Genomic DNA, 12,542 nt, shown 5'->3' with positions numbered 1-12,542 from the left:
ATCAGCACATGTCCAGGCCCTTTTGAAGTTCTCCAATGACTATCCGGATGATCCAGAGGAGGCATGAGAGAAGGTCATGTTGTCAGATGAGATTAAAATAAAACTTTTTGGTATCAACTCCACTAGCCATATTTGGAGGAAGAAAAAGGATGAGTACAACCACAAGAAGACCATCCCAACCGTGAAGCATGGGGGTTGGAACATCATTCTTTGAGGGGGCTTTTCTGCAAAGAGGACAGGACAACTGCCTCCATTGAAGGGAGGATGGATGGGGTCATGTATTCCGAGATTATGGCCAACAAAGTTCTTCCCTCGGTAAGAGCATTAAAGATGGATTGTGGCTGGGTCTTCCAGCATGACAATGACCTAAAACACACAGCCAGGGCAACTAAGGAGCTGGACTGTAAAAAGCATTTCAAGGTCCTGGAGTGGTCTCGCCAGTCTCCAGACAGGAACCCAATAGAAAATTTCTGGAGGAGCTGAAACTCAATGTTGCCCTGCGACAGCCCCGAAACCTGACAGATTTGTATGGAGGAGCGACCTGAAAGATCTGGAGAAGATCTGTATGGAGGAGCGACCTGAAAGATCTGGAGAAGATCTGTATGGAGGAGCGACCTGAAAGATCTGGAGATGATCTGTATGGAGGAGTGACCTGAAAGATCTGGAGAAGATCTGTATGGAGGCGTGACCTGAAAGATCTGGAGAAGATCTGTATGGAGGAGCGACCTGAAAGATCTGGAGAAGCTCTGTATGGAGAAGTCAACTGAAAGATCTGGAGAAGATCTGTATGGAGGAGTGACCTGAAAGATCTGGAGAAGATCTGTATGGAGGAGTGACCTGAAAGATCTGGAGAAGATCTGTATGGAGGAGTGACCTGAAAGATCTGGAGAAGATCTGTATGGAGGAGAGACCTGAAAGATCTGGAGAAGATCTGTATGGAGGAGCGACCTGAAAGATCTGGAGAAGATCTGTATGGAGGAGCGACCTGAAAGATCTGGAGATGATCTGTATGGAGGAGTGACCTGAAAGATCTGGAGAAGATCTGTATGGAGGCGTGACCTGAAAGATCTGGAGAAGATCTGTATGGAGGAGCGACCTGAAAGATCTGGAGAAGCTCTGTATGGAGAAGTCAACTGAAAGATCTGGAGAAGATCTGTATGGAGGAGTGACCTGAAAGATCTGGAGAAGATCTGTATGGAGGAGTGACCTGAAAGATCTGGAGAAGATCTGTATGGAGGAGTGACCTGAAAGATCTGGAGATGATCTGTATGGAGGAGTCTCTGAAACCCCTGCTGCAGTGTGTGCAAACCTGGTCAAGAACTACCGTAAACGTCCGATCTCTGTAACTGCAAAGGTTTCTACCAAGTAGGGAACCAACCACCAGGATTTTGCTATACGAGGTAATTGCAGTGCCATACTGGCACTCAGATGCTGTATCCAAGCATACCTTTTGATGAAAGTCGGATGCTTGGCTGCTGAAATATCTTTGATCACAGTTTTAGAAATGCCCTGCACGGTGATTGACGTGTGCCTCGGGGGCGGGCTATTGTGGATCGGTGTATATTCCTCCTCCTGAGTCATGTATTGCACGCCCCCTTTTATTTATTTAAATATTGTGCCACGCCGCCATTGCTGCTGTTGGCGTGCAATACAAGATGCAGGAGGAGGAATACATGCCGAGGACCTGACCCACAAAGGCAGGGATTTGATTAAATGTATTTCAGCAACCAAGCATCCGACCTTTCATCAAAAGCTATGCTTGGATACACAATCCGAGTGCCAGTATGGCGCTGCCTGCACTTCATATAGAAAATGCTGCTGGTTAGTTCTCTGAAGTATTTGCTACAATGGAAAAGCAGAAGTTATTTCATGCAATAAAATACAAATTAATCATTTATAAATCCTAAAATCTGATTCTCTGGATTATTTTTTATTCTGTCACAGTTGAAGTGAAACCTACGATAATAATTGCAGCCCGCTCCATTCTGTGTAGGGGGAAACTGAAAAATCCGGAGAGGAGCAAATAAGAAAGACTTAGGTGGGCTTTGCACGTTGCAACATCGCACCGATGCTGCGATGTCGCACGCGATAGTCCCCGCCCTTGTCGCAGGTGCGATATCTTGTGATAGCTGGCGTAGCGATAATTATCGCTACGCCAGCTTCACATGCACTCACCTGCCCTGCGACCGTCGCTCTGGCCGGCGACCCGCCTCCTTATTAAGGGGGCGGGTCGTGCGGCGTCACTGCGACGTCACACGGCAGGCGGCCAATAGCAGCGGAGGGACGGAGATGAGCAGGATGTAAACATCCCGCCCACCTCCTTCCTTCCGCATATCCTACGGAAGCCGTGGTGACGCCGGTAGGAGATGTTCCTCGCTCCTGTGACTTCACACACACAGCGATGTGTGCTGCCGCAGGAACGAGGAACCACATCGGACCGTCGCGTCAGCGTAATTATGGATTACGCCAACGCTGCACCGATGATACGATTACGACGCTTTTGCGCTCATTAATCGTATCATCGAGCCTTTACACACTACGATGTCGCATGCGATGCCGGATGTGCGTCATTTTCAATTTGACTCCACCGACATCGCACCTGCGATGTCGTAGTGTGCAAAGCCCGCCTTAGGCTATGTGCCCATGGGAGCTTGTTTCTGCGGATTTTGCTGCGGAAAACCTGCAGATTTTTCTGGATTTTCCAGATAAATCCGCAGGTTTTAGCATGTACAGGCACTCCCCATGTTATCCTATGGGACATGGGGAGTGACTGTGTCCACGCTGCGGAAAAGTGCGGCTGCGGAACATGGTGCGTATGTCCCGCAGCCGCACGTAACTGTATGTCAATTATTCCTGCGGAATTACCTGTGGAAATCCCGGCCCTCCACTATGGAGATAGAGGCCGGGACGTCCGCAGGTAATTCGCATGAAAGTCAGGTTTACCGCAGCTATATCGCTGGAATCCCGCAGCTAAAAATAGCTGCGGATGCTGGCGGGCAGCTGCGGGATACATCCGCAGGTACGAGTACCCGTGGGCACATAGCCTTAGATACGTGAGAAGGTAACGGACTTAAATCTCAAAAAATTTGCATGTTTTATTGCCGGCTGCAGATTGAAGCTTGCAGGACATGGAGTCACCGGCGTTTGGGGAGATGATGGTTCGCTGTGGCCATGATATCTGCATCACAAGATGTGCACATATTCATTCACACTGGTCATGGTCCTGTAGTTTTTTTGTCAGTTTCATGTGGTGGATGACTATCTCTGAGAAGGGAGTGGTTGTCCTCTATTCCTGTCAGGGTGTAGCTGATGGACCAGAAATAGCAATTCCCATCACCATGGTTGTCCAAGGTCCCTTTTGCATCCATAGTACACAACCCTACCAAACGGAAGGCCAACAGTGGTGCTAAGATACTTCCTTCATGAACTTGGCAGTGGATTGATATACTTAGTTTTCTTTGTGTTTCTGTGTGGAGGTGGGACAGTCCTCATGGGACTGGGGTGATGGAGATGTCTCTTCATCCTGGTAAATCTTAAGGTTGCTGACGTGGTAAGTGTTGTACAGTGTCGTACCAGTCTTATTGTTGAAAGTCTTAGTTTGCTTGTGTTTCTTTATGGCAGTGGGACAGGCCTCATGGGACTGGGGTGGTGATGTCTCTTAATAATTATTATTATTATTGATATAAACGATGGTACCAACAGTGATTTCTTTATTTCTGGTGTGTCGAGGATCAGAGGCACGCTTCTGGTGTTCCTGGGCAGAGTGGATGTTGGTACTGATGGTTGAGCGGAGCTTTTTAAGAATGGTTGTCTGTGTATTTAGCACATCAGGGTTGGCATCATCTGAGACAGCATGGAGTGCTCAGTGTTATTTTATGAGGGATTGAAGTCGATGGGAAGCTTGGCCTTCGGTCCATACATGACCTTAATGGAGAGCACGTGGTTGAGGCATGCACTGAAGTGTGATGAGCTGGTCCCAGTTATTCCCTTGTCATTCACAAGCTTACTAAGAGATTCTTTGAGTGTTCGATGGTCACATTCCCGCTGGCCATTTGTTTGTGGGTGGTAGTTGGCAGATGAAATGTGGTGATCTAAAAATGCTCTGTCAGGTTGTCTATGATCGAGTTCACAAACTCTTGTCCCTGGTCAGTAATCAAAGTGTCCATACAGCCAAGGCGGCAAATAAGTGAGTACAAAGGAATTGCTACTGACTTGGCCTCATATCTGGCACAGCCGCTGCTTCACTCCACTTGGAGGAATGATCGGTGGCAGCAATTATATATTTGTTTCCATTTGATGTTTCCTGAAGAGGACGGATCATATCAATCCCGACTAAGCTCCATAATTTTTCAGGCAGCGGTAGACTGTTGAGTGGTAGAGAGATTTTGGCTAACGATTTATCTCTGCCAAAATGTCCAGCCAATATTGGGTTGTCATGATGGGCCGTCAGGATATTTGTCAGTCGGCTTTTAGCGAGAACCTCCTTTTCCCACTGGTAGAGAATCCGTCCTTCTGCTCCATGTGGCTTAGTTGTTTTTCTGAACTTGGATTTGGCACTTACATGTTTCTCTGGAGGTAGATCGTAGATCCACTGGGGGAACTGGTCATAGAGTTGGTCTTCCATGGTTGTCAAAATTGGAAAAATGTTTGGTATCTTAGAGAGCAGACACATACATAGCATTATATATGCACTGATGTGACAGCGCCATCCACTGTCAGTTCATTGTAAGCACTGTACTATTTTACACCCATGGGTATAGAGTTCATTCACCAGGGTATACTGTGGCCTAGGAAGGACTGCTCCCGGGTTCCATGTTAGAAGGATATATTCTGGCCTGCAGAGGTATAGTTTAGCCTAGGTTATTTTACACCCTGGGGTATAGTCTGGCCAGTTAATGCTCGGGATGTACCCTGGCCTGAGCCAGGCTTAAGCTGGGAAGGGGTTAATTTGTCCTGCTAAACCAGGTTAGGTTGTGTATATACGGACGCAGTAGTTTCCCCACCACACGCACTGACACCAGCTGGGTGAAGACTGGACCATAATCTACTACGGGGAATGGGGCCTTATCGAGGAATCCCCCCAGGCTGTATTTTGGTGACTCCCAACATCCGGAGGAGGCAATAACCCTGCTGTTTTTAGCAGGACAAATAGTAGGTTAGTCATTCTGCCGGTGGAGGGACCTTTTTTTAGCTACTGGGATGGATCCAGGTGGGCGTTCCCTTCACTGAGGTGGATGTGGTCAGCTGACCTTGCAACGGCTATCAATCCATGGGTCGTCTAGGCCCTTCATCGTGTCTGCATATGACCACCAATAACCAGCCAGGGTTTTCCATGGATTTGATGGTTTGCATGTCCCGTGGATGTTACTGTTTGCATGCCCGTGCATTTGATGATCTCTCTGTCCCATGTGTGTGACCGTGCGTGTCACCATATGTGTCCCGTGCTTGTGGCAGTCTCTGTGTCCCGTGCTTGTGGCGGTCTCTGTGTCCCGTGAGTTTGACAGTCTTTGTGTCCTGTGTTTGTGATGGTCTCTGTGTCCTTTCCGTGGGAAGGTCTTTGTGTCCTGTGCATGTGGCGTTCTTTGTGTCCTGTGTGTGTGTGAGAGATGGTCTCTGCGTCCCGTGCGTGGGGCGGTCTCTGCGTCCCGTGCGTGGGGCGGTCTCTGCGTCCCGTGCGTGGGGCGGTCTCTGCGTCCCGTGCGTGGGGTGGCCTCTGTGTCCTTTGCGTGGGGAATCCTTGTGCGTCTCTGATAACCTCCCCTGTTGTCTCTGCAGATTCTGTGGTCGGAAAGATGGAGATCCCCTGCTACTCTTTGAGTGAGGATGAATATTCGGGGTATCGGCCCCTGAGTGCGGACAGTGATCCTGAGGAAGGCGCCGTGGATTCTTCTCCATCTCGCAGCCGTTGTATGTTTCTGGCACACCAGTGTTTACCCTGCTTGTCGTCCTCTTCTGTGGCTGCCGGCCCGCCACCTCTCCAGGTCACTCATCCATCCCTGGGCGCGGAGGCACAGAAGGAGCGGCTGCTCTTCCCCTGCCGGCTCTGCCCCTTCTCCACTCATTACTCCAGCCACCTGAAGCGTCATATGAAGACTCACAATGGAGAGAAGCCTTTCCGCTGCCCTCATTGCCTTTATGCATCTGCACAGTTAGTGAACCTGAAGCGCCATCTACGTACCCACACGGGGGAGAAGCCGTTCCGCTGTGATCACTGCAGCTTCTCCTGCAGCAGTCCTGGGAACCTGAAGAGGCACCAGCGTGTCCACACCCAGGAGAAGCCGTACATCTGCAACATGTGCACTTACCGCTGCAACCAAAGCCGCAACCTGAAACGCCACCTGCTAGCGCATCGCAGGAGAGGACTGGAGAGGCAGCACCAGGGGGTGAAGAAGGAGGCTGATGAAGAGGATGGCGAGGAGGACGGGGAAGACAGAGGCGGCGGAGGAGGCCGCACCTCGGAGGGTCAGTTCTCAGACATTTCATACCTCCATCCCATCACTTTGCTGCTCATTTTGATGTGTGAAGGTTCTCTGGACGCTCTTATTATGGGACTCTGCTTACTTCTTAGATTTTGATGCATTTTTTTCTTTATACAAAACTGGGAATTGACTCCAAAAAAGCTTAAAAATCAATTGTGGGTAAAAGAAAATACAAAGAAACCTACACAAGTGTACAGTGTGAATATGGCTGACATAGCCAGATGTAGGGAGCCGTTCTCATGGCAGACTCCACCGACATCACCGTTCATGCACCGACCCATCATGTCCACCAATTCTAAGTCACCAGGTTATACACTGGAGATGAAAATTAGAGAACAATGTCTGATCACTGGCTTTCTCAGAAATACTGTAATCTCCATTGATGAACATGTGAAGGTTTTGTGTAAGGGGCACACCGTGCCTCTAGAGTAGGGTAAGGGGCACACCGTGCCACTAGAACAGGGTAAGGGGGGCACCGTGCCACTAGAGCAGGGTAAGGGGCACACCGTGCCACTAGAACAGGGTAAGGGGGGCACCGTGCCACTAGAGCAGGGTAAGGGGCACACCGTGCCACTAGAACAGGGTAAGGGGCGCACCATGCCACTAGAGCAGGGTTTTACAAAAGATCCAAAGTTTATCACCATAAACCCTTTATTATGCTGATAATTAGAGAGCAGCAATGACTGTAGAGAGATGATCAGTAAATGTTCTGCAGGTACCAGGTAACTGGGACAATCAGTAGGACTAGCACCGGCCGTCGCTGTGAATGACTTCAGCACATCTGCAGCCACAGGACATCACTAGTCTCTCACACTGCTCTGGGGGGATTTTGGCCCACTCTTCTTCCAGTCTCTTCCACAGGACATCACTAGTCTCTCACACTGCTCTGGGGGATTTTGGTCCACTCTTCTTCCAGTCTCTTCTACAGGACATCACTAGTCTCTCACACTGCTCTGGGGGGATTTTGGCCCACTCTTCTTCCAGTCTCTTCTACAGGACATCACTAGTCTCTCACACTGCTCTGGTGGGATTTTGGCCCACTCTTCTTCCAGTCTCTTCCACAGGACATCACTAGTCTCTCACACTGTTCTGGGGGGATTTTGGTCCACTCTTCTTCCAGCCTCTTCCACAGGACATCACTAGTCTCTCACACTGCTCTGGGGGGATTTTGGTCCACTCTTCTTCCAGTCTCTTCCACAGGACATCACTAATCTCTCACACTGCTCTGGGGGGATTTTGGTCCACTCTTCTTCCAGCCTCTTCCACAGGACATCACTAGTCTCTCACACTGCTCTGGTGGGATTTTGGCCCACTCTTCTTCCAGTCTCTTCCACAGGACATCACTAGTCTCTCACACTGTTCTGGGGGGATTTTGGTCCACTCTTCTTCCAGCCTCTTCCACAGGACATCACTAGTCTCTCACACTGCTCTGGGGGGATTTTGGCCCACTCTTCTTCCAGCCTCTTCCACAGGACATCACTAGTCTCTCACACTGCTCTGGGGGATTTTGGTCCACTCTTCTTCCAGTCTCTTCTACAGGACATCACTAGTCTCTCACACTGCTGTGGTGGGATTTTGGCCCACTCTTCTTCCAGCCTCTTCCACAGGACATCACTAGTCTCTCACACTGCTCTGGGGGGATTTTGGTCCACTCTTCTTCCAGTCTCTTCCACAGGACATCACTAATCTCTCACACTGCTCTGGGGGGATTTTGGTCCACTCTTCTTCCAGCCTCTTCCACAGGACATCACTAGTCTCTCACACTGCTCTGGTGGGATTTTGGCCCACTCTTCTTCCAGTCTCTTCCACAGGACATCACTAGTCTCTCACACTGTTCTGGGGGGATTTTGGTCCACTCTTCTTCCAGCCTCTTCCACAGGACATCACTAGTCTCTCACACTGCTCTGGGGGGATTTTGGCTCACTCTTCTTCCAGTCTCTTCCACAGGACATCACTAGTCTCTCACACTGTTCTGGGGGGATTTTGGTCCACTCTTCTTCCAGCCTCTTCCACAGGACATCACTAGTCTCTCACACTGCTCTGGGGGGATTTTGGCCCACTCTTCTTCCAGCCTCTTCCACAGGACATCACTAGTCTCTCACACTGCTCTGGTGGGATTTTGGTCCACTCTTCTTCCAGTCTCTTCCACAGGACTTCACTAGTCTCTTACACTGCTCTGCGGGGATTTTGACCCACTCTTCTTCCAGTCTCTTCCACAGGACATCACTACTCTCTCACACTGCTCTGGGGGCGATTTTGGCCCACTCTTCTTCCAGTCGCTTCCACACTTCTTTGACTGTTGGGGGTTTCTTGGCCATAACTTTGTCACCGAGGATTTTCCGGAGGTTTCTATTGGGTTTAGATCAGGACTCTGGGCTGCGGCCATTTCATTGTTTCCAGGAGCTGCTTTCCCCGTTTTCCTGTGTGACAGGGGGCATTGTCCTGCATGAGAATTGCTGCTGATTGAGTGATGGAAACAAGTAAGGAGCCGCGTGTTGTGAAGAAGGTTCTGATCCACACTTGTATCACTCTGCCATGTAGCTGTATGAGAGGTCCAACTCCAGCTGCAGAAAACATTCCCCAAACAATGACACTTCCTCCGCCGCCTTTCACTGACTTCTTAACACACTATGGGTTCAGTCTTTCCCCAGTTTATCGATGAACATAATGTTTCCCATCAGAGCCAAATAAATTAAACTTTCTTTCATCAGTAAAATGAGCTGTGGACACTTCTCCTCCGTCCACACAACATGCTCCTCACCAAAGATGAGTCTAGTTTTGTGATTCTTTCTGCTAATGAGAGGTTTGGTCACTGCACAGTGGGCTTTCAGTCCAAATGCTCTTACACGTTGTTACATTGTATGATGAGACAGATCCTTACCCTCTTAAGTGCTGAACTAGTGGCAATAGCAGCTGCAGTGTGGAAACGGTTACCCATGGAGATTCTCCGCATTATGCTGTCCTCTCTTGTATTTGTCTTTCGAGAGTGATCAGCCTTCTTGGGGGACTGGAAAGAGTTTGTGATGTTGTAAAGATGCAAAATCACAGACTTGGAACGACCAACTGCTCTTGCTATGGCTGATAGGGTCACCTCTTTGGCCTTCATCTGGACAACCTGCTGCTGGAGGCTTTCAGTCACTTTGGAACGGCAAACTGGAGAGTTAGGCCGCCAATTACATAGGGTTTGTCGGATAATCTGCACCTGGTGCTAATTTCCTTAATTAACACCTATAACTTTCAGGGATCTGAAAGTGTTCTCTAATTGTGATTCGTGTTCTTTTACATTTATCTTATTTACATTTTTATTATTTGCTTTACAATAAATTCAATTCATGAAATAAGCGGAAAATCCTGCGAGTTTCCTCATACTAGGATATAATCACGTAGGACGACACAAGGACCGCAACATTTAGGAAATTGTGTGCTGTTCTCTCATATTCTTCTCCAATGTATATGACCCGCATTGTCATTTGTTGTGAGGGAAGCTTCCAGCCTTCTATAAATGCTGATAATGTATGTGCCATTACTGCCGCTTGTGATCGGTAGTCCACTGTTTGACTGCTCTAACTGGAAACAACCCTTTCTTATTTAGCTGCTAGAATCACCTTTCCTCCTCATAAGAAATTAGTCCTGTTCCTGTCCTTTCATTATACATATAGATGAGCTTTCCTCTGAGGCATCTGTTTACTAAGCTAAACAAGCCTAACATTTCTCGTCTTTTCTTATTGGAGAGTAATATAGGAGAGGCCTTCCGTCGGGCGCAACGTAGGAGAGGCCTTCCGTCGGGCGCAACGTAGGAGAGGCCTTCCGTCGCGCGCAACGAAGGAGAGGCCTTCCGTCGCGCGCAACGAAGGAGAGGCCTTCCGTCGCTCGCAACGTAGGAAAGGCCTTCCGTCGGGCGCAACGTAGGAGAGGCCTTCCGTCGGGCGCAACGTAGGAGAGGCCTTCCGTCGGGCGCAACGTAGGAGAGGCCTTCCGTCCTGCGTAATATAGTCAAGGAGTCTATCCCATGTAAGGTAGGGGAGGCCCCTGAGTCATCTCCATTCATTTCTTCGGACACTGATACTGCCCCTTATTGATCGCCATTCCTTTCTGCCTCATTGACATTGGACCAGTGGTCTCTGATGTCCACATGAACAATATATGTACATGAAACGCGTTCTACAATTGAAAACTAAGCAATCACCATAAAACATGCAGACAACTGCCAAAAAGCTAATAATCGTCTTCTGCTCCTCTAGTACAGCAGTATATACCCATCTACACCATAAGACTAGTGCCGTGGGTGCAGATTGTACTACTGTGCTGCACCGATCATAGTGGGAGGATAGCATGAGGAGATGCCAGAGTTCAGGGGACTTTTGAAAAAGTATAAGCTAACAAGAGCACCCAGCACTATAATCCCTGGGTGGGTACAGCTTTAGCACGGAAACGTAAAGGGGGACTCCTATGTTTCTGATGTGTAAGGGAGATTTATAGGGCCGGTGCTCCCCTTCATAGCATGATCAAGTCTCAGAATAAGATTTCTTTTTTGTAGTTAGAAAATTGCAGAAACAACCAGCCACAGCTAGGACTGTGTACACTGCCATGACTGGCCTGTGCTGGGGGTAAATCGTGGCCTTTGCACGGAGTGAAGGCCCTTGCATGAGGTGGCCACCACTCCGCCGTAGACATGCGTGTCTGCATATACCGCCTGTAATATTTTCTTTGCTCTTTTCGTAGATGTCTCAGTTGCAGTCCTGGCACTCCCTGTGACAACCAACGACCTTGATATCTTCTTGCCAACATGTACACTCTTAGGTCACGCACCTACGCCTCGCCCACCTCCCCCTGCAGATGGGCTTCCAGAGATGCTCTTTCCATTCACCTGCCGCTCATGTGGGATGGTGTTAGATGAAGGTTGCCCCCAGGATGAAAATGACAGTGTGACTGAAGGGTATTACTGCTCTCGGTGTAGTGTTCCTCCACTATCTGGAAGTCCTGACAAAGACTTCTCCTGTGTCCTCTGCTCATTTGTGACTCATTACCCAAACCACTTGTCTCGACACATGAAGACCCACAGCGGGGAGAAGCCTTACAAGTGCCAACTGTGTTCTTACGCTTCTGCCCATTATGACAACCTGAAGCGACACCAAAGGGTGCACACTGGTGAGAAACCGTATAAGTGCCAACTCTGTGACTATGCCTGTGGCAACCTTGCCAACTTGAAGCGACATGGACGTATTCATTCGGGTGACAAACCATTTCGCTGTGGTTTGTGTAATTATAGCTGCAACCAGAGTATGAACCTTAAGCGCCACATGCTGAGACACACTGGGGAGAAGCCTTTCCGTTGTGCACAGTGCCACTACACTACAGGACACTGGGACAACTACAAGCGGCACCAGAAGACCCATGGTCACTCTGATGGCCTGAGCGACCCCCATGACCCTCTACATGGCAGCATCTTTGGCAAATGCTCTACCTTACCTACAGCTTCTGAAACTGCAGCCTAAGTGTCCTGGTTCATTTCATCACCCGATTATGTCTGCTCCTATGCACATAGTGTGAATACGGTGTACTGCATGGCTGACTCATGTGCCTGTCCTGACTAGTGCTTGACATTCCATGTCGTGGATCACAACACTCATCCTCTGCCGTGCTGGAGAAATAGTCGCTTTAGGTCAATTCCCTGGCGGATGAAAAATAAACTTTTTTTTATTAATCCGTGGTAGAGCTGTCATACCTTTTTGAAGGTTGCAGCATATTTCGGAGCTGGGCTGACCTCAGAGACCTTGTGTTCAGCCTAAAATGTGGACATTTCTTGTGTTAATACATATTTATTCAGTACAGATGCCTCACATCTTCTTGCCTTCTTTGAGCTGAGGTTGAGTGATGTCTGTATGTATGTAAGTGATGGGTGCTTGCACCAGCAAAGTTTGTCAAACTATGGTGCTAGGAAATGAGAAAAACCAAACCTGGCCATACTGACACATTAATGACCTGATTGATCGTCGTGTGATGGCCGGTCAGCCTTGTGAGGACGCCCAGGTTTGGTTTTGCTTCTCACCATGTGCAGTGTTG

At 48.9% G+C, this 12,542-nt stretch overlaps 1 protein-coding gene across 1 annotated transcript in view; it reads left to right on the top strand.

Moving 5' to 3' along the window:
* The window catches only part of ZNF513 (zinc finger protein 513), a 42,004-nt gene extending 29,694 nt beyond the window's left edge, over window positions 1–12,310 (top strand). Inside the window, exons 3-4 of the mRNA XM_075341389.1 lie at window positions 5,776–6,462; window positions 11,202–12,310. Of these exons, the coding sequence (XP_075197504.1) occupies window positions 5,776–6,462; window positions 11,202–11,974 (1,460 nt within the window). The 3' untranslated portion in view covers window positions 11,975–12,310. The remainder of the gene's footprint in view (window positions 1–5,775; window positions 6,463–11,201) is intronic.
* The last annotated feature ends 232 nt before the right edge of the window (window positions 12,311–12,542 follow it).

This window comes from Anomaloglossus baeobatrachus, chromosome 3, assembly GCF_048569485.1.
Source record: "Anomaloglossus baeobatrachus isolate aAnoBae1 chromosome 3, aAnoBae1.hap1, whole genome shotgun sequence".
NCBI classification, from domain to species: Eukaryota; Metazoa; Chordata; class Amphibia; order Anura; family Aromobatidae; genus Anomaloglossus; species Anomaloglossus baeobatrachus.
Note: the sequence above shows the minus strand (reverse complement) of the source record. Positions and strands in the feature narration are given on the sequence as shown.